This window comes from Heterocephalus glaber, unplaced genomic scaffold, assembly GCF_053883595.1.
Source record: "Heterocephalus glaber isolate CG9 unplaced genomic scaffold, H.glaber_assembly_v1.0 deba00001465, whole genome shotgun sequence".
Taxonomy (NCBI): Eukaryota; Metazoa; Chordata; class Mammalia; order Rodentia; family Bathyergidae; genus Heterocephalus; species Heterocephalus glaber.
Window position 1 is genome coordinate 20362435 of NW_028258312.1, and position 15268 is coordinate 20377702.

The 15268-nt window shown below is 51.9% G+C and overlaps 2 protein-coding genes across 4 annotated transcripts in view; one reads left to right on the forward strand and one right to left on the reverse strand.

Annotated features, from left to right (window-relative positions):
* Positions 1 to 508, forward strand: part of Arb2a (ARB2 cotranscriptional regulator A) — a 437422-nt gene extending 436914 nt beyond the window's left edge. Inside the window, exon 11 of the mRNA XM_087180725.1 lies at positions 459 to 508. Coding sequence (XP_087036851.1) covers positions 459 to 493 — 35 coding nt within the window. The 3' untranslated portion in view covers positions 494 to 508. The remainder of the gene's footprint in view (positions 1 to 458) is intronic.
* Positions 509 to 5241: 4733 nt separating this feature from the next.
* Positions 5242 to 14723, reverse strand: Nr2f1 (nuclear receptor subfamily 2 group F member 1). Of its 3 annotated transcripts, none has more exons than XM_087180723.1 (3): positions 14178 to 14723; positions 11251 to 11778; positions 5242 to 6292 (listed from the first exon to the last, which is right to left on the reverse strand). In XM_087180723.1, the coding sequence occupies exons 1-3, from the start codon at positions 14635 to 14637 to the stop codon at positions 6012 to 6014; spliced, it is 1269 nt and encodes a 422-aa protein (XP_087036849.1). In that variant the 5' UTR covers positions 14638 to 14723; the 3' UTR covers positions 5242 to 6011. The 3 variants fall into 3 exon arrangements, with proteins under 3 accessions (XP_087036849.1, XP_012926552.1, XP_004841741.1); XM_013071098.3 differs by lacking the exon at positions 14178 to 14723 and adding an exon at positions 12436 to 13992; XM_004841684.4 differs by lacking the exon at positions 14178 to 14723 and adding an exon at positions 12153 to 12328.
* Positions 14724 to 15268: the final 545 nt, after the last annotated feature.

Consider the following 15268-nt stretch of genomic DNA (forward strand, 5'->3'; position numbering starts at 1 on the left):
GATGAAATAATAAGCAGGATGTTTATTATAGAAAATAATTTTATCCCAGAAGGAGACAAAACCGAGCAGAAGAAAGAGGAGGCACAGTAAGCTCAAGCAACCCCTGGTCGCTCTGTGCTGGAAATCTTTAAAAGTACCAGCTTTGCATGTGTATTTGAGCCAGACATATAAACAGGCTCCTCTCTTCATGGCCACAGGAGAAATGGCAAAATATTTCCAGAGGATTCTCCCTCTTATTTACTTAAGCTCGGAGTTTCACTAGAATATTACATTTTGAGAGAGAAAAGCAAAACAAAGAAAAAAAGTTCTCTCTTTAGGAGGGAAGTTGTTTAAGGCAGAGAGAAAGATCAGGCAAAATCCTGGTAGCGCCCCCCCCCCCCCCCCACCAAACTGAATCCCTAACAATCCTATGGAAGTTCAGGCTCCAGATTCCACCCAGAAATCTTTTTCTCTTCCAGATCTGAAGACAAAAGGAGAGGAGGCCTGGTGGTGAGCGGCTATCTCTGTTAGTTGTCAGCACAGGTCCATGGCTTAGGAATGCTAATGAGCCTGCTGGCCAGCTGAAGACTGGGTTCTCGCTCTCACACAACCTGACGCTCACACACTCGGGCTCCCGCTCCTGCACGCCGACTGACAAGCACACAGGCGAGCCTCGTGAGCGACCCTGTCTCTCCCTTTTCCTCTGAGCCCAAGATCGATCGCTGACCCCACCGTTGGGCCAACGCTTTATTTATCTGGCTGCGCAATGATATTATCAGCCTTAAACGTTATATACAGCAAATGTCTTCCTAAATCAACACAATAGGATAGCTTGCAGGGATCAGCCTGGTCTTAGAGAAACCCCTCGCTGTCTCTCTCGGTCCTTTCTCCCTTCGCCCCTCCCAGGCACCCCTTCTGCTTGCTTCTTGACAATTGAGGATGTTTTGTAAGCTGGACTTTGGGGTTTGATCCCTCGCCTTCAGCTTGGTTAGAAGAGGCCCTACTAGTCCAGGAGATGGATAGACACCATTATCTAGCTATCACTGAGATTCCCATCGGGGGTTCTCTTGTCAGCAGGATCCAACTGCCTAGACCCACTCTATTCACAAGATCCGGATTTTTCAAAATTGGGGTAGAAGGGAAAGCGAGGGGCGGGGAATCAAGTGTGCAGTCCTGCACCGTGTTAATTGTTTTCTTTTCTCTCAATTACATTCATAAACCTATTTTCTGCATTGCATGTTATTTCTTTGTGCTTCAAAATTGAAACCACGTGCAGCCTTCTCCCCTCTGCGCACACACAATAAATGCACGGCCCCTCCCCCAGCCCCTCACGTAACTATTTACATCTTGGCTACTCACTCTGCTCTGGCCGGCTGGCCTGGCCGGGGGAGAAGAAGCTGGCCCCATGGGACTAGGTGGGGCTCTGTGAAAGCATCTCTCCAATCCGAATCTCGAGCCCCCCTCTTGGGGAAAGGTTCCCGGGTTCACTTCCCGACCCCCTGGCCCAATCGCCCCCTCCGCGCACAGGTGGTCGAAGCTGACACAGGGGAGCTAGCGGGGAAGACATCCAAGGAAAGGATGTCTGCCGTCCACCCCACGCCCAGGCCCACCCGCCGGCCGGGGTCGCAACAGAGCCCGGCAAGGAGCCACTGCTCCCTGGGAAGTATCCCAGCCCCGTCCTCCCGGGCAGAGAAGCCCCCCACAGATAAATAAATAAGTAAGTAAATAAGTAAACTCCAGAGGGGGGAGGGGCCCTGGAAAATGGATTCGCTGACAAGGAGAGATAATAAATGAGAGGGGCTTTCAGATAGATATCTCAGACGTGAAATTGCGCCCAGCTGGCTGTGTAAGCAAACAAATAGTTTCATGTTAGGAACTCTCAACTTGTGGCCTGATGAATAGAACACGACAGAGGTAAATGGGTCTTTAACTCATTTAGGAATACAACTCTTTGGCTTCCCAAGGAAAAGGCCCAGTGATGCCACAGATCCTGAGCAGGCCTTTTAACAAGAGTTTTATTAGTTCCCACTTGCGGCCCCCCTCCCCCCTCCCCCCTGGCTCCTCCTGGTCTCCTATTTGCAGCTGATTTGTTCCAAGGTATAGGGGAGATCAGGGGAGGCCTTTCAGCCACTGTAGGAGTGCAAGGAGTGCCTAGGAGTGCAGGAAGAGGAGAGAGACTATTTTTTTAAAATAAACTTTTGCAGGGGACATTCTCCAAGGAGGCAAGCACAGGTGGGCTCCAAATGACTGGGCTCTAGTTTCCTAGCTCGCCTAGCGAAGCTGGAAGGTTGAGCCTCCCAGAGCCATCCCTTTGCAGCTGCCAGAGGCCGAGCCCCAGCTGACTCACGAAGCTGAGGCCTTGACACGCCTGAGGTGGTCCGGATGGACCGGGGACCCACACGCCCACCTCTGGGCTTCCTTCCACCCAGCCTGGGCTGGCTAAGTAGGATGGGGGATGGAGCGAAGGTCACACTCCCTCCCGGGGCCAAGCCTCATACCCTGGGGTGGAGAGGCTTGGCCGGGTTCCCTAACTATCCCAGAGAACAGCTCTCCCGAGATGGCCTTTCAGATGTTTGCAGCAAAGCTCGTGGCTAAGGTAGTTGAAACGGACTTCAAAGACCTTAAAGTTCTCAGCTGTCCAGCAAGTGTTCGGGCTAGAATAAAGAAGAAAGTAGCCAAGGTCATAGGTAATTTCGAGTGAAGTCGCCTTAGGTGAGCTGCTCTCTGACTGTATTTTCTCTGGCTCTGTGAACCTAATGGTTCTACCTCTTCCCAGTAGCTCTACTCTCCAACTCAGAGCTCCGACAGCCTGGGCAGGCCCAGGCTTAGGCAGGGCTCCTTGACCCAGGCAAAGGCAACCATCTGGCTTACACCCGCCTGCAGCCTCGAACCTGAGTTCCACGGCTCCCCCTGGTGCCTGGCTCCGAGGTGAGGTGGGCTCAGGGGTCTCCTGGCAGCTACCGGGGCAGAGGAGGTCCCCACCTGCCCCACCTTGCTTCCTGTGCAGGTCCAGGGTCCCAGAAAGCTGTGATTGTGCAATCAGGGGTGGCTGGCCACTCCTGAGGGCCGGCCCTGCGGCCTCCCTGGGGACCTCTGCTGCTGTCCTCAGCCCCAGAGGCAGAGTCCCAGAAGGGGCCAGTGGGAGATGGAGGGAGCCTTCAGATGCCAGAGTGGAGAGCTCCCTTCCTAGGTATCACAAGGCTTAGCAGCCTTCTAGGTTCCTAAGTTCTTAAACTTTCCCTTAGCACGAGGGGATTCCTGAGTCCTTTCTATGCCGAGTGTGCAAAGCCTTTGGGCTCACATAGCCTGAGCCCCTGGGAGGCTCTGTCTCTCAATGAGATGGGCAGAGATCTCTGATTCTGGGCATATGGTGTCTCTGTGTGTCGTGCAGGCACAGGGAGAGTGGCACCCAACCACTGAGGAGACAACAGGAGAAACCTACTCCCAGTCTCCAAAAGGACCCTTCTTTGGTCCTCCTGTTTGCCCCAGCCTCGGGGCCCTCCAAGAGCCCATCAGGGAGTCCATGGGCCATAGGAAGGCCTGCCTCCAGCTTTGCTGGGTGGATTGGTCCCAGCAGAGCTTGTAAAAGTGGCCCCGATCGGACAGGCCAGGAGCAGCCCTCTGGATCCGCAAACAAGAGTCAAGTGACCACTGTCACCTCTGAACACGGGAGCAAGCGCTCCTGTACTGCTGGCCTTTGCTCTCCGGGCAGTCTCTACACTGGGTGCCTTGTGATTGGGCCTCCCTATTGAAATTAATTGAAAAGTACGTTTCTGACCTATGAAAATGTTTATCGGTTTTCATCAGAGGGATCACACTGTAATGAATATATTTACATCTCATTTCCAGAAAGGCAGGAAATATCGGTGAGCTCTGGGAGGAAGCCTGCTCCCTTCTCCCTGGAGAGCACCCTAGCTGCAGCCCACCACACCCCAACACACAGGCAGCAGCGAGGCTGGGATGAGGGTTCCTCACTCCTACCGCAAGTAAGCTCAGAGGAGGCCAGAAATGAACCAGCAGATCTCTGCATCCCCTGTGCTCCTAGATGTCCCATCTACAGGAATGTCAACTTTAGCCCAAAGATGTCCCTGGGCCTGGTGTGGAGAACGAGAACCATGTAGGGGGTCCACACCGTGTGGGTTTGTCCATACTGGCTCCTGATCTCGGGTCTGCTTGGCACTGCCCATGCTGCGTGGCATCCAGAATCTCAAAAACCTCAAGCGGGGTGGACGGGGTGTAGGGGAGGACCTGGAGACTTGTAGAAGGCAAATGGAAAGCACAACATTGCCAGTGACTTCTCAAAGTGAAGCTCTTGCCTCATCTGGGACTGTCTGGGGCTGGAGGCGGGGGAGGGGTGAGAGGTGTTATTTTTAAAGATCTGGCTTTATTAATACGTTAAGAAAGAGCTCCCTTGGCAGTATGTGTTCTCACAGCTCCGGCTCAGATCCTATAAAACATTCATGCTCTGAAAGCTGTTACAGAGAGCTGCCCCCCACGCACACCCACCCAGAGGCCTCCAGGGGAGGTTTCTGCCCTGCAAGGGCCAAGAGGGCCCAAAAGCCGCTTCTGCGTAGGACTGGCTCCCGCTCCTGGGTCCCGGGTCCATCCCCTAAGTGGCACAGCAGACGCTGTGGGGGGGCCTTGTGTCTGCCCACCAGGGCACCAGAACCCTCCTGGGAACCCCTGTGAGGGGTCTGGAGGGAAGGGCAAGTCCCAGCCAGATCTCCAGGAGACTGTGAGGATGGACAGAATCAGACCTCACAGCGCTGAGGCCTCAGCTCCACTTCCGAGCAGGGGAAGGCGAGACCCACCGGCTGCCCTGATCCTCAGTCACCCTGGACCTCATCTTCCCGGTCCCCAGCGCCTGGCTCTGGCCTTGCACGCCTCTCCAACACCTCTCCAGCTCAGCAAGTTGCCACCTGCAGTCAGGCCTGGTGCTGCCCTCGGATCAAGTAAAGCGACCCCAGGCTTGGCTTTGGAGATGTGGCCGCCTGCGACCCAGCCTGCCCCAGCCCCCTGCCCAGCTGCGCACAGGGCTTTTGTCTGCGACTCAGGTGCCCTGCCTGCCCGCGGACCCAGCACGCCTGGCCGTCCGCATTTACAAAACCAAGCCAGCGGCTACTTGTAGGAAATGAGTATCGCCAACTTGGTATTAGACTTTAACCCGCCCCCATAAGGCTCCACTTCCAACAACAGCCAAGGTGGAAATCAACCAGCTTTCTCTTGCACTAATGACATTAGTCAAGCAACAAGACACGTGGGTTTTGCTAAATTCTTTTATTTTTGTTTAAATTTTCACTTCAATTTTAATTCTTGAAGAACAGCCTTGACAACATATATCGCACTCATTATAAGAAGCAAAGGGTTATATCAAAAATTATTAGTATAGAATCACAGGAAATCTGGTTTGGAACCAGAAAAAAATACAAAACAGATATAGATACATAGACACAGGACAATTTTTATAATTATTTGGAAAATGTTATTTTCCCCTAATTCTTGTTTCCTTTTTTATGCGCATACGATGTTTAAATTTTACAAAAAAATGAAAATAAAGACTAGTATTTTACAAAATGAATAACAATGTTCAGTGTGTGTGTGTGTGTGTGTGTTTCTACATAGGATTCAGTCCACTTCCATATGTGTTGTTTTCTGTACAGAATTATATCCACAGCCATCCGCAATAAATCCTGGAAGGTCCATTCATGTCCTTCTGTTTTATTAAAATTCTCATGGTCCTCTCTTCCAAAAAAATTTCTTTTTTCATTTTCTCACTAGACACAAGATCTTTCTCTCTCCTTTCCACCGTGCTCACAGATCTGATCCTAAAACAGTCTTTTGCTCCTGGTGTGCAGCTCAGGGTGCTCAGGGGGCAGCTGCAGGGTGGGCTGCTCCTGTTCCCAGCCCTCCTCCCCCCGCCTGGCCTGCCTGGCCCTCAGCACCCAGAGTCCCCAAGGCTTTGGAGTCCTTGGCCCTCCGGAGTCGCTTAGTCTCTAGGGCAGGGGGCAGGGACAGGCAGAACCTGCCGAGGCCTAGGAGCACTGGATGGACATGTAAGGCCAGTTGAAGCTGCTCCCAGACAGTAACATATCTCGGATGAGAGTTTCGATGGGGGTTTTACCTACCAAACGGACGAAGAAGAGCTGCTCGATGACTGAGGAGGACACTGTGCGCAGCGAGGGCAGTCGCAGCAGTAGTTTGCCAAAGCGGCTGGGCTGGTTGGGGTACTGGCTCCTCACGTACTCCTCCAGCGCACACTGGGACTTCTCCTGCAGGCTCTCGATGTGAGCGGCATCCGACAGGCCACAGGCATCTGCCCGAGCAGCCACAGGAGGGAGAGACAGGGAAAGGGGGCACACAGTTAAGCCAGCAAGCAGCAAGGCCACAAACAGCATGCTACCAATTTTCTATTTCAAGGAGAAAAGGAAAATGAAGAAATAGGAAGGGGGCAAAAAGAAATCTTTCCCACTCCTTTCATCATTTCCTGCCCCCAGCTCCCCCCCCAAAATAAAACAAGGCCCCACCTGGCCTAGGGGAGCTGGAGAGAGAGACACACACATGCAGAAGCAGCAACTCCTCTAGTCCCTTTGTTTTTCCTCTACCTTTGGATTAAATAATGTACGATACTGGAGCCATATTTGCTGTGTATAGCAACCTGTCCTCGCCTGCCTGCAGGGCAGCATCTTTCTGGCCGTGCTCATTAAAGGGAAGACTTTTGCCCCCTTTGCCCCTGATTTCAGGGTGTTCAGGGCCCCTGAAGAAATACACAGCTTAGGGGCAGTTCTTAACGGTTTCTTGGAATCTCCTCTCAAATCCAAATGACCCCAGCCAGAAAGCTCAAGGAGAACTGAGATTATGTAGTGAGCACACGTGTAGGTGGGGGTAAGGAACTGCCTAGAATCAGATCAAATTCATGCTTTAGCAATATAGGATTTGAGATCCACTATCTATGCAAGCAAGGACTCTGCAGCAAATCCTCCGTGAGAGTGTACACTTCTATCTGTGCCTTAGATCAAGTAATTGAAAATTGGTCACATCTCTGTAAGCTGTATACTAATCAGGAGGAATATGGCTCAGTTACTCCAGGCTTCGGAAAGGAGACACCTTTGGGGATCAGACACAAGACTGGGTTGGGGGCAGCTGCTGCTGCTTAGCGAGTGGGGAGTGAGGAGGGTCTGGGTGGGGGTGGGACAGGCTTTCTGTGGCAGGACCAAGCGAGAAAAAAAGGCAGCTCCACACAATGATGGCACCTCAAAATCTGTGCTGATTTCACACCAACCAAGGCCCTTTTTGGTTGTCTAAAAATATTTTAAGACAGATGATTATACTATATCAACTAACCAGAGGCAAGCAAATGGAGGGGATGGTGGAATCAGAGGAATAGAGGAAAGGCTTCCTTCCTAGTTCAAATACTCATGTTGTTTCTTGTATTAATAATAAATATTTTAAAAACAGGAAGATCACAGAGGGGCCCTTAGCCAGTCAGGAGGTTGACAAGAGATCAAAGACAAGAGTTTGGTAATATATAGATCTGGAGAGAAATTCATGCATGGCTGTGCCCCAAGAAAAGACCTGGTATAATCATGAATGGGTGAGTGTGACCTTAAGAAGACACAACAGATGATTCAAATCAAAATCCGTGTCGGCTAAGTTTCTGAGCTTTATGTCCTTATATTTCAAGAACTAGGATTTACAAAGCATCCTAACACCTTCATCTATAGGGCTATGGCCTAGAGCAAAAACACAAATAAAACTAGCAATAATTCGAGAACTTCTGAAGCAAGTCCCCTTTGACCTCAGATTCAGAATGGGTCCCTCTCAGATGTTTAATTACTCCAGCTAGCTGGATGGATGCATCCACACAGGCCTGAGCTGGGAAGCCAGTGAGGTTTTATGACAGCAGGGCTAAGGCAGGATCTCTCTGGGGCTTGGCTGTGCAGACTGAGGTCTGTCCTTGACCCTGCTGCTAACCTGGCCCCACCAAATGGCCACAGTGCAGACCCGTATTGATATATATACATCTTACACTGATCTTGCTTTTCATGCATTATCTGTCCATGATGCCACAGATCACCCCCAGAGACAGACAATGCAACACAGAAAGGATCCATTGATACCCCACCAGATTTCTGAAAAAGATCCATATGGTATCCCCTCAGGTTAGTAAAACATTTATCTGATATTTACCACTAGGGTCCCCAGAGTGCAAGGTCACTTTCCAACCACCAAATAGCCCACTCCAAGAGAGAGAGGCCCAGGAAAGCTGTGCTTGGTCCTGTCCTGGCTGCTTCCATCTCTCTTCTCAAAGAAGGTAGAGTGCCTGTAGCCCTGGGTCTGGCCTGGCTTCGCACCCAGAGTATTCATTCACCCTCTTGCAACAGGAGTCTCCCAACTGCAGACAGATGGTGGGAGCTCTCATATCAATTGGGGGGATGCAGTGGCAAAACCAGGTTGGCACGGGGTATAATGCAGGTCATATTTACAGTCCAGGAGTTATATTCCAGATAAGGAAAGGAGGAAGAATGTGCAAAATTCATGTCTCACTTTTTATATGGTAGTGTCAATGTGGGAACCCTCAATATTTCTTCTACAGTGTATGGAAAAGAAATTATGTAAATAAATAACCATTACTGCTCAGGCCCTCTCGGCTTAGCCTTTGTAGTGCAGAGAATGTATTTCATGTTGTGCATTCAGAAGAGTTTAGTGTTCAGGAAATATAGATGTAATCAGCTGCCATAACTAGAAATCAAAGTTATTATTGCGCTGAAAATGGATTTATTGTATTTATGTTAACTAGATGGTTCCTTTCAAAGACGGTCTCATTTATTTGAAGGAATATTTAGGTGTATGAATTAATGAATTTTTTAAAAAGTAAGTTCAGGTCATGACCTAGTCCTTGGATGCTGTCCAGAATATTAAGGATTAAACATACCATCCGGAGGCCAAATGTGCAAACCACCACAGGGGACACCCGTGCCAGCTTCAAATACTTAGCCAGAGCAAACCACGTTGGACAATATGTCTAAAACTGTCTTTTCCATCATTCAAAGTTTGCTTAAAAGTTGGATGACTTTGAGAAGGCTTCCCATGAATTCCCTTCTGGCTGGCAATCAAAACAAGTTTAGTCAAAAGTGGAAATGTGTTGTACGGAGGAGGGGGGCTGAATTACTTCTGACAGCTCTATTTCCATTTTCGGATATTCTGCTTGCAATTTTCCAACAAAATGATGTTATTGTTCACTTCTAGGGACCTCTTGCACCTTGATGACTTGGTTCAAGAAACTTCTTTGGAAAACTTCTTGGTTGTTTTTTTTTTGTTTTTTTTTTTCCTAAGGAACACTTTAACAGGAATGTTTCGGGATGGAAAGTTAAAAGAAAAGCATGCATAATTCCACAGGGTTCCCTGCAGCCTGCACAGCTCTCCCTCTCTCTGGGAAAGGGCATGAGATCAGCAAAGTCAAGGGGGTTCAAAGAACCTTAGGGGGAACTAGGAAAAGGGAGGGAGACCTTTCTGGAGATTTCTGTCCGGCTGCAAGTCACATTTCTGCTTCAAGACACCTCGCTGGATGAGATTTAAAAACTCAGCTTCCCTGACACTGGCTGGTTTCCTGATGAATCTGGCGTAAGAGCCGGGTGGTAGAGAGCCAGCCAGGCCCCAGGCCTGCCAGAGCTGAAGCAGCCTGGTCGCTGCTTCCCAGGCTCTTTGTCACTTTTGAAAAACACGTTTCCATCAAGGAGACTTGCAAAGATAAAATGCATTCAAACACCAAGGAGGCTATTCAATAAATCTTCCATTTGTTTTAAGGTTCTCAGTTTATCCTCTTGCAAAGAATAACTCCCTCTCTCACCAGCAGACCTGCATTTGCAGTGAAAGTGAAAGGGGGGGCAGGCCAAGTCCATGGCTCTGGCCACCCTGCATACAAATGAGATGCTCTTGTCTAAATAAATTATCTGCTGTTCAGATCGATATTAATACTACATTTGCTACATTACAATATTGTGCAAATTTAAGAGTCATTTTAATACAATGTAAATACGATTCTTCACGCATGAAAGCCAAGAAATATTGATAGATTATCCCACTGCTTACTGGTCCACATGGCCTTGGGAAAGAGGTTTTGCCATCTCTGCTCAAGAATGGTTTTAATTTGGCCTTTGGAGGGCCTGGCTCTAGCATAGATTTATTAGAATGGTTTATTTGTTCTCCGAATGCAGGAATTAAAAACAATAGTGCCAACAACGGGGGTAAACCTGCGGCTCACCCTACTCACAGTGGCCAAGGCCCAAGACCCAATCTGAGCAGCTCTGCTCCCCACCTTTCTGACTTTGTTTATATTTCCCCCCATTACCTGCCCTACCAGTGTTTATATGTTTCCCTCTTGCAGGTTACAATAATAAAAGGCGGGCAGTGTTCTCAGAGGCTCAGACCAGAGCCCTTCAAAGGCAACATGAATACACTTTCCTGGAAGTTAATTTGAACCATCTATCATAAGAGAAATTGTTAACATGCACGTTACCACCGCCTACACTTAATTTGATATTTTAAAGGCACTCTTTTAAATTTCCAGGGTTCATGTGTTTTGCATAGCTAAGAAATTTATCTCCCGGGGGCCGGGAATCCTCTCCTCCTTGCAGATTCTACAGTATTGCTTTTGTTTTTTTATCTTTCTTGTTTAGATCGAATCCATTTTTTACGACCCTCAATAACCTCAGCAACTGCAAACACGAACGGTTTCCGATAAGGGAAAATCAGGCAGCAATAAAGTGGGATTATTTATGATTTATTTGCGCGTATTCTTCTCTTTCTACCTCTCTCTGTGTGTCTCTTTCTGCGGGGAAAACTCATGCAGTGAACGTGCCACGCAGAGTAGAAAGCCACGTTCCCACGTCCTCTTGCTTCCTTCTCCTCCCCCAGAAACGCTGAGCTCTGGCACGCACACGCGCGCACACACACACACACGCCCGCACTCACGCGCAGCCAGCCGCATCCACAGCAGCGCCTCCCCGTTCTCCCCAGACGCACACGGGTCGCAGCAGCCGCGGGCCCGCGCGGGGTCTAGGCCACCAGGCCCGGCGCCGGCCGCTCGCCTGCACCCGCGCGGCCTCGCCTCCCGCACTGCGCGCTCCAAGATGGCAGCTGCGCGGCGCCCGCGTCCCCGCGTCCCCTGCAGGCCCACGGGCTGAGAGGGCCCGGCCGCAAGGCGCGCACGAGGTGCGGGAAGCCAGGCCCAGGCGGCGCGGCCTGCCCTCCCGCTGCCGACCGCAGCCTCACCTGACGTGAACAGCACGATGGCTTTGAGGCAGCTGTACTCGGCCGAGTCGACGTGCAGCGCCTTGAGCTTCTCCACCTGCTCCTGAAAGATGCGGATGTGGTCCATGAAGGCCACCACGCGGTCTGCGGACATGGGCGAGGCGTGCAGGCCAGCGGCGGCCAGCAGCGGCGCCACGTGCAGCGGCATGGAGCACTGGGCCGCGTTGAGCACGAACAGCTCGCTCCAGGTGAGGCGCAGCAGGGACACCTGGTCGGTGATCTGCAGATCCGGGAAGAAGGGGATGTTGCGGGCCCACTCGACGGCGCTGAAGAGCAGGCGCGCGGCCAGCTCGCAGATGTTCTCGATGCCCATGATGTTGTTGGGCTGCATGCACTGGCTGCCGTAGCGCGACGTGGGGTAGGGCTCGGCGCGCAGCAGCAGCGAGATGTAGCCAGACAGGTAGCAGTGGCCATTGAGGGGGTCCCCGTTGGTGAGTGCGTACTGGCCTGGATTGGGCTGGGTTGGAGGCATTCTTCCTCGCTGAACCGCTGACAAAAAGAGAGAGAGAAAAGAGGCAATGTGCATCCAGGGGCTTGCAGAGCACCGCCCGCCGCCGCCGCCGCCGCGCCCCCGACACAATGCACAGGCTCTTCCCGCAGCCACAGCGCCCGGCGCCTCGCGTCTTCCCGGAGGAGATCGGGGTGAGGCCCATCAGCCTCGCAGCCCGAGGTGGTCAGCCCCAGCCTGCACCCTGGCCACCTCCGCCCCAGCGGAACTCGGCCTGACTTCAGGGCCTCCAGCCCGGCCTGGTCCGGAAAGTGCCACCCGACCCCTCCACCACCAAGAAGGTACACACAGATCAGTGAACCACAGCCACCCCTCTAGAGTGTAACAAGTCAGGGTTAAAAAAAAAAGGCGGAACCTGAGAAAGGTTGCGGTTGGAGGCAAATGCCTAGCGGCCTCTTCATTTGCAAACAAGCAGCGTTTTGCACATAAAATGATTCCATATTCTCTAAAAACACTACAGATTTATCCTCAAAACAGATACAAGTCCCACTTCCTACTAACCACTTACAACTTTGGAGTAGAGAACAAGTACCCAGGAGCCCTCCCCTCTCCCCTCCTCCCCCGTCGCCCCATTCAAAGTTCTCACTATTAAAAGCAACAGAAAATGGAAAAATTGCAAGAAAAAAAGTTGAACTTACAGTAGCCAAACATTATTGAAAAAAGTGAGAAATATAATTAATGTCTGTCCTGCGTGGTATCACTGCAACCTGCAGTCAGCTTTTGCCCAGTGAGTGCACGCTTGCAACTGCAAAAACACTGGATTCATTAACCATCTGAATGCAAAACGTAAGCATGCTTTGAGTTCTTAAAGCTGACCAAAGTTTTTTTTTTTTTTTTTAAATGTGTATGTTTTACTTCAACAGTGCCAGCGTTTTAAATTGCCATGTAAACAAAGACAACTTTAGGGAAAGTTAGGGCCTCTGAAATCTCCCCCCAACCAATTAATGTAGATATGTCCACGTCCACGTAGCTGTCTTACTTCAGGTTGTGCACTGTTTTCTTAAGTTTGCTTTGATTCTACTTTCAATGCAAGTACCAGAGCAATTTAAGCTCTTGAAACATAATGGCTAGAATACTTTTTTCTAATTATAGTTTTGAACTTGGCAGTTATTTTTCAATTAAATGAGAGCACAATTCAAAGTTTTCCTTTTTTTTTTTTTTTCCCCCCCAGATGCCTACAAAATCTCCCTGGAGCTGGAAATGAAGTCGTCATATTTGCCTGCTCCTTGAGATCTGAAGGAATTCAATTTCTTTTCTCGTGGCATAGAAAATATAATTTTAAAGTCAATTACAAGAAGGAGTAATCTGCACTCTGCAAATTTGACTGGTTCACTAATTTGACGATGAGACATCTTTAATGATTGTCAGGAGATAAACTTTAACTATAAACGGCTAAATATATTTATAAGAAAAGTGCTGCATCTCTTGCCACATGAACATGAAGCATATCCAAATACAACATCAAAATTTGTTAAAAAAAACAACAAACCCACACAACCCAGAGATTAAATGATGTGCGAGCCCATGCCAGCTGCAGTCTATGCATTATGGCCAAATCAGAAGCATCAGTAAATGCCGTTGTAAATTGTAATTTGTATGCAGTATTTAAGCAGAGGGTGGAGTCTGATGAAGAAATAAAATGAGTATCATGCTTTAAAAAAAATGACACTACTATGAAAGCGAGATTCAGTCACAAACTTTCCTTTCAAAGTAGAGGGGTGAAAACAAGGCCACAGCTCTGGAGGAGGCGGCCCCAGCTCCGTGGAGAGGAGAGGGAGCCAGTGAACGGGCCGGGAGGCCCCCTTCCCCCCTAATTAGACCTACAAGTGCAATAAATCTCACTCCTCTTTTTCCAAGCTAAGCTTGCAAAAGGATGATGGCAGCAATGAATCTAAGGTTCAGGGTACTCTAGCCCCCCCTCTCATTTTGAATAAAAGGTATGAAGAGGTGCAGGGGAAAGTGAAATGAAGAAACACGGAAAACAGTGTTCTTGGTGGGGGGAGGGAGCACCCATGCCCCAGTTCATGCCAGCACAGCCCCGAGCATCCTCACGCACACGCGGGAAAGAGACACACACCGAGCACAGCCCAGAGGGTTAGGAAGGCGATCTGCAGCCACAACTCACCCCAGGGACACAACCCTGAGCAGGCAGCGGCGGGGTGGGGAGTCGGGAGAGGAGCGCAGGCTGGGAGGGGGAGGCAGCGCAGCGAGCTGGGGGGGGGGGGCGCTGGGGAAGGAAGGCAGCGGGGACCTGGGAAGCAGGGACAGGCCGGGACCGCGGGAGCCCCAGCCCCACACAGCAGCCACCGAGGTGAGAGAGAAAGAAAGAGCCAGGGAGACGGGCGAAGCGCGGGGACAGAAGCAGAGAAGAAATATTCACCTTCCCGCCTCATGCCCACTTTGAGGCACTTCTTGAGGCGGCAGTACTGGCACTGGTTGCGGTGGTGCTGGTCGATGGGACAGTTCCTGTTGGCGCGGCACGTGTACGTTAAGTTCCTGCGGACACTCCTCTTGAAGAAACTTTTGCAGCCCTCGCAGGTGAACTGGCCGTAGTGCTTGCCGCTCGACTTGTCCCCGCACACCACGCACTCGATGTGCTGCTGGCTCTGGCCCGAGCCGGGCGGGCCCTGGCTCTTGTCCCCCGCCGTGCCGGGGGTGGCGGGCGCTCCGGGCTGGCCCGGGGTCTGCGGCGTGTGCGGCGCGCCCGAGCCCGCCTGCTGCTGCTGCTCGCCCGCGCCGCCGCCGCCGCGGGCCGCCTGCGCTGCGGGGTTGGGGCCGCCGGGGTTGCCCCCGGCCACGTCGTCCTGCGGATCTCGCCAGCTGCTAACTACCATTGCCATATCTTTGGGCCCGGGGAGCGCTGGGGGGAGCCGAGCTGCGCCCCGGGAGGGGAAGGGAAAGGGGAAGGGGGGAGGGGGAGGGGGCGGGGGGCCCGCCGGGCGCCCCGGGGTCGCGGGAGCCGAGCCCGAGCCGCGCGCCTGCCGCTGCCTCCTCCGCCTTGGCCGCCGCCGCCGTCACTGCCTCGGCCGCCCCGCTGCTGCTGCCGCGCGCCCGCCCGCCCTGCTGGCGTTTTGTTGTGGTTCCTGCTGTTTTCTTTCTCTCTTTTTGCAGCCCCCCCAGGCTCCGAGGCTCCCCCCAACACCCCTGCTCCCCTCGCCCGCTCCCCCCCGCGCTCCGTTCCTGGGGGGGCCGCGCTCTCTCCTTCCCCCCCTCCCCACCCCCCGGCGAGCGAGCTCCCTTCTCTCGCTTTTTTCTTCTTCCCCAAGTTGCAAAATCAGAAATGGCACAGGCGGCGGCAGCCGGGAGCGGCGCGGGGCGCAGCGCCGGGGGCGGCGGGCATGGGCCACGGCGCGCGCACACTCGCCCTCCGCCTCGCCCGCACCCCCGCGCGCGCACACACACACTCACACACACACACACACACACACACTCACTCGCGCACACACTCGCTCACCGCGCCCGGCGCCCGCC

What these genes read in the sequence shown, in the direction of transcription:
- Nr2f1 (XM_087180723.1), bottom strand. Translation starts at nt 14,637, where the DNA reads ATGGCAATGGTAGTTAGCAGCTGGCGAGATCCGCAGGACGACGTGGCC. An exon ending in AGTGGGCATGAGGCGGGAAG is followed by an intron (nt 11,779 to 14,177) that starts GTGAATATTTCT and finishes TCTTTTTGTCAG; the next exon opens with CGGTTCAGCGAGGAAGAATG. An exon ending in CATCGTGCTGTTCACGTCAG is followed by an intron (nt 6,293 to 11,250) that starts GTGAGGCTGCGG and finishes CTGCTCGGGCAG; the next exon opens with ATGCCTGTGGCCTGTCGGAT.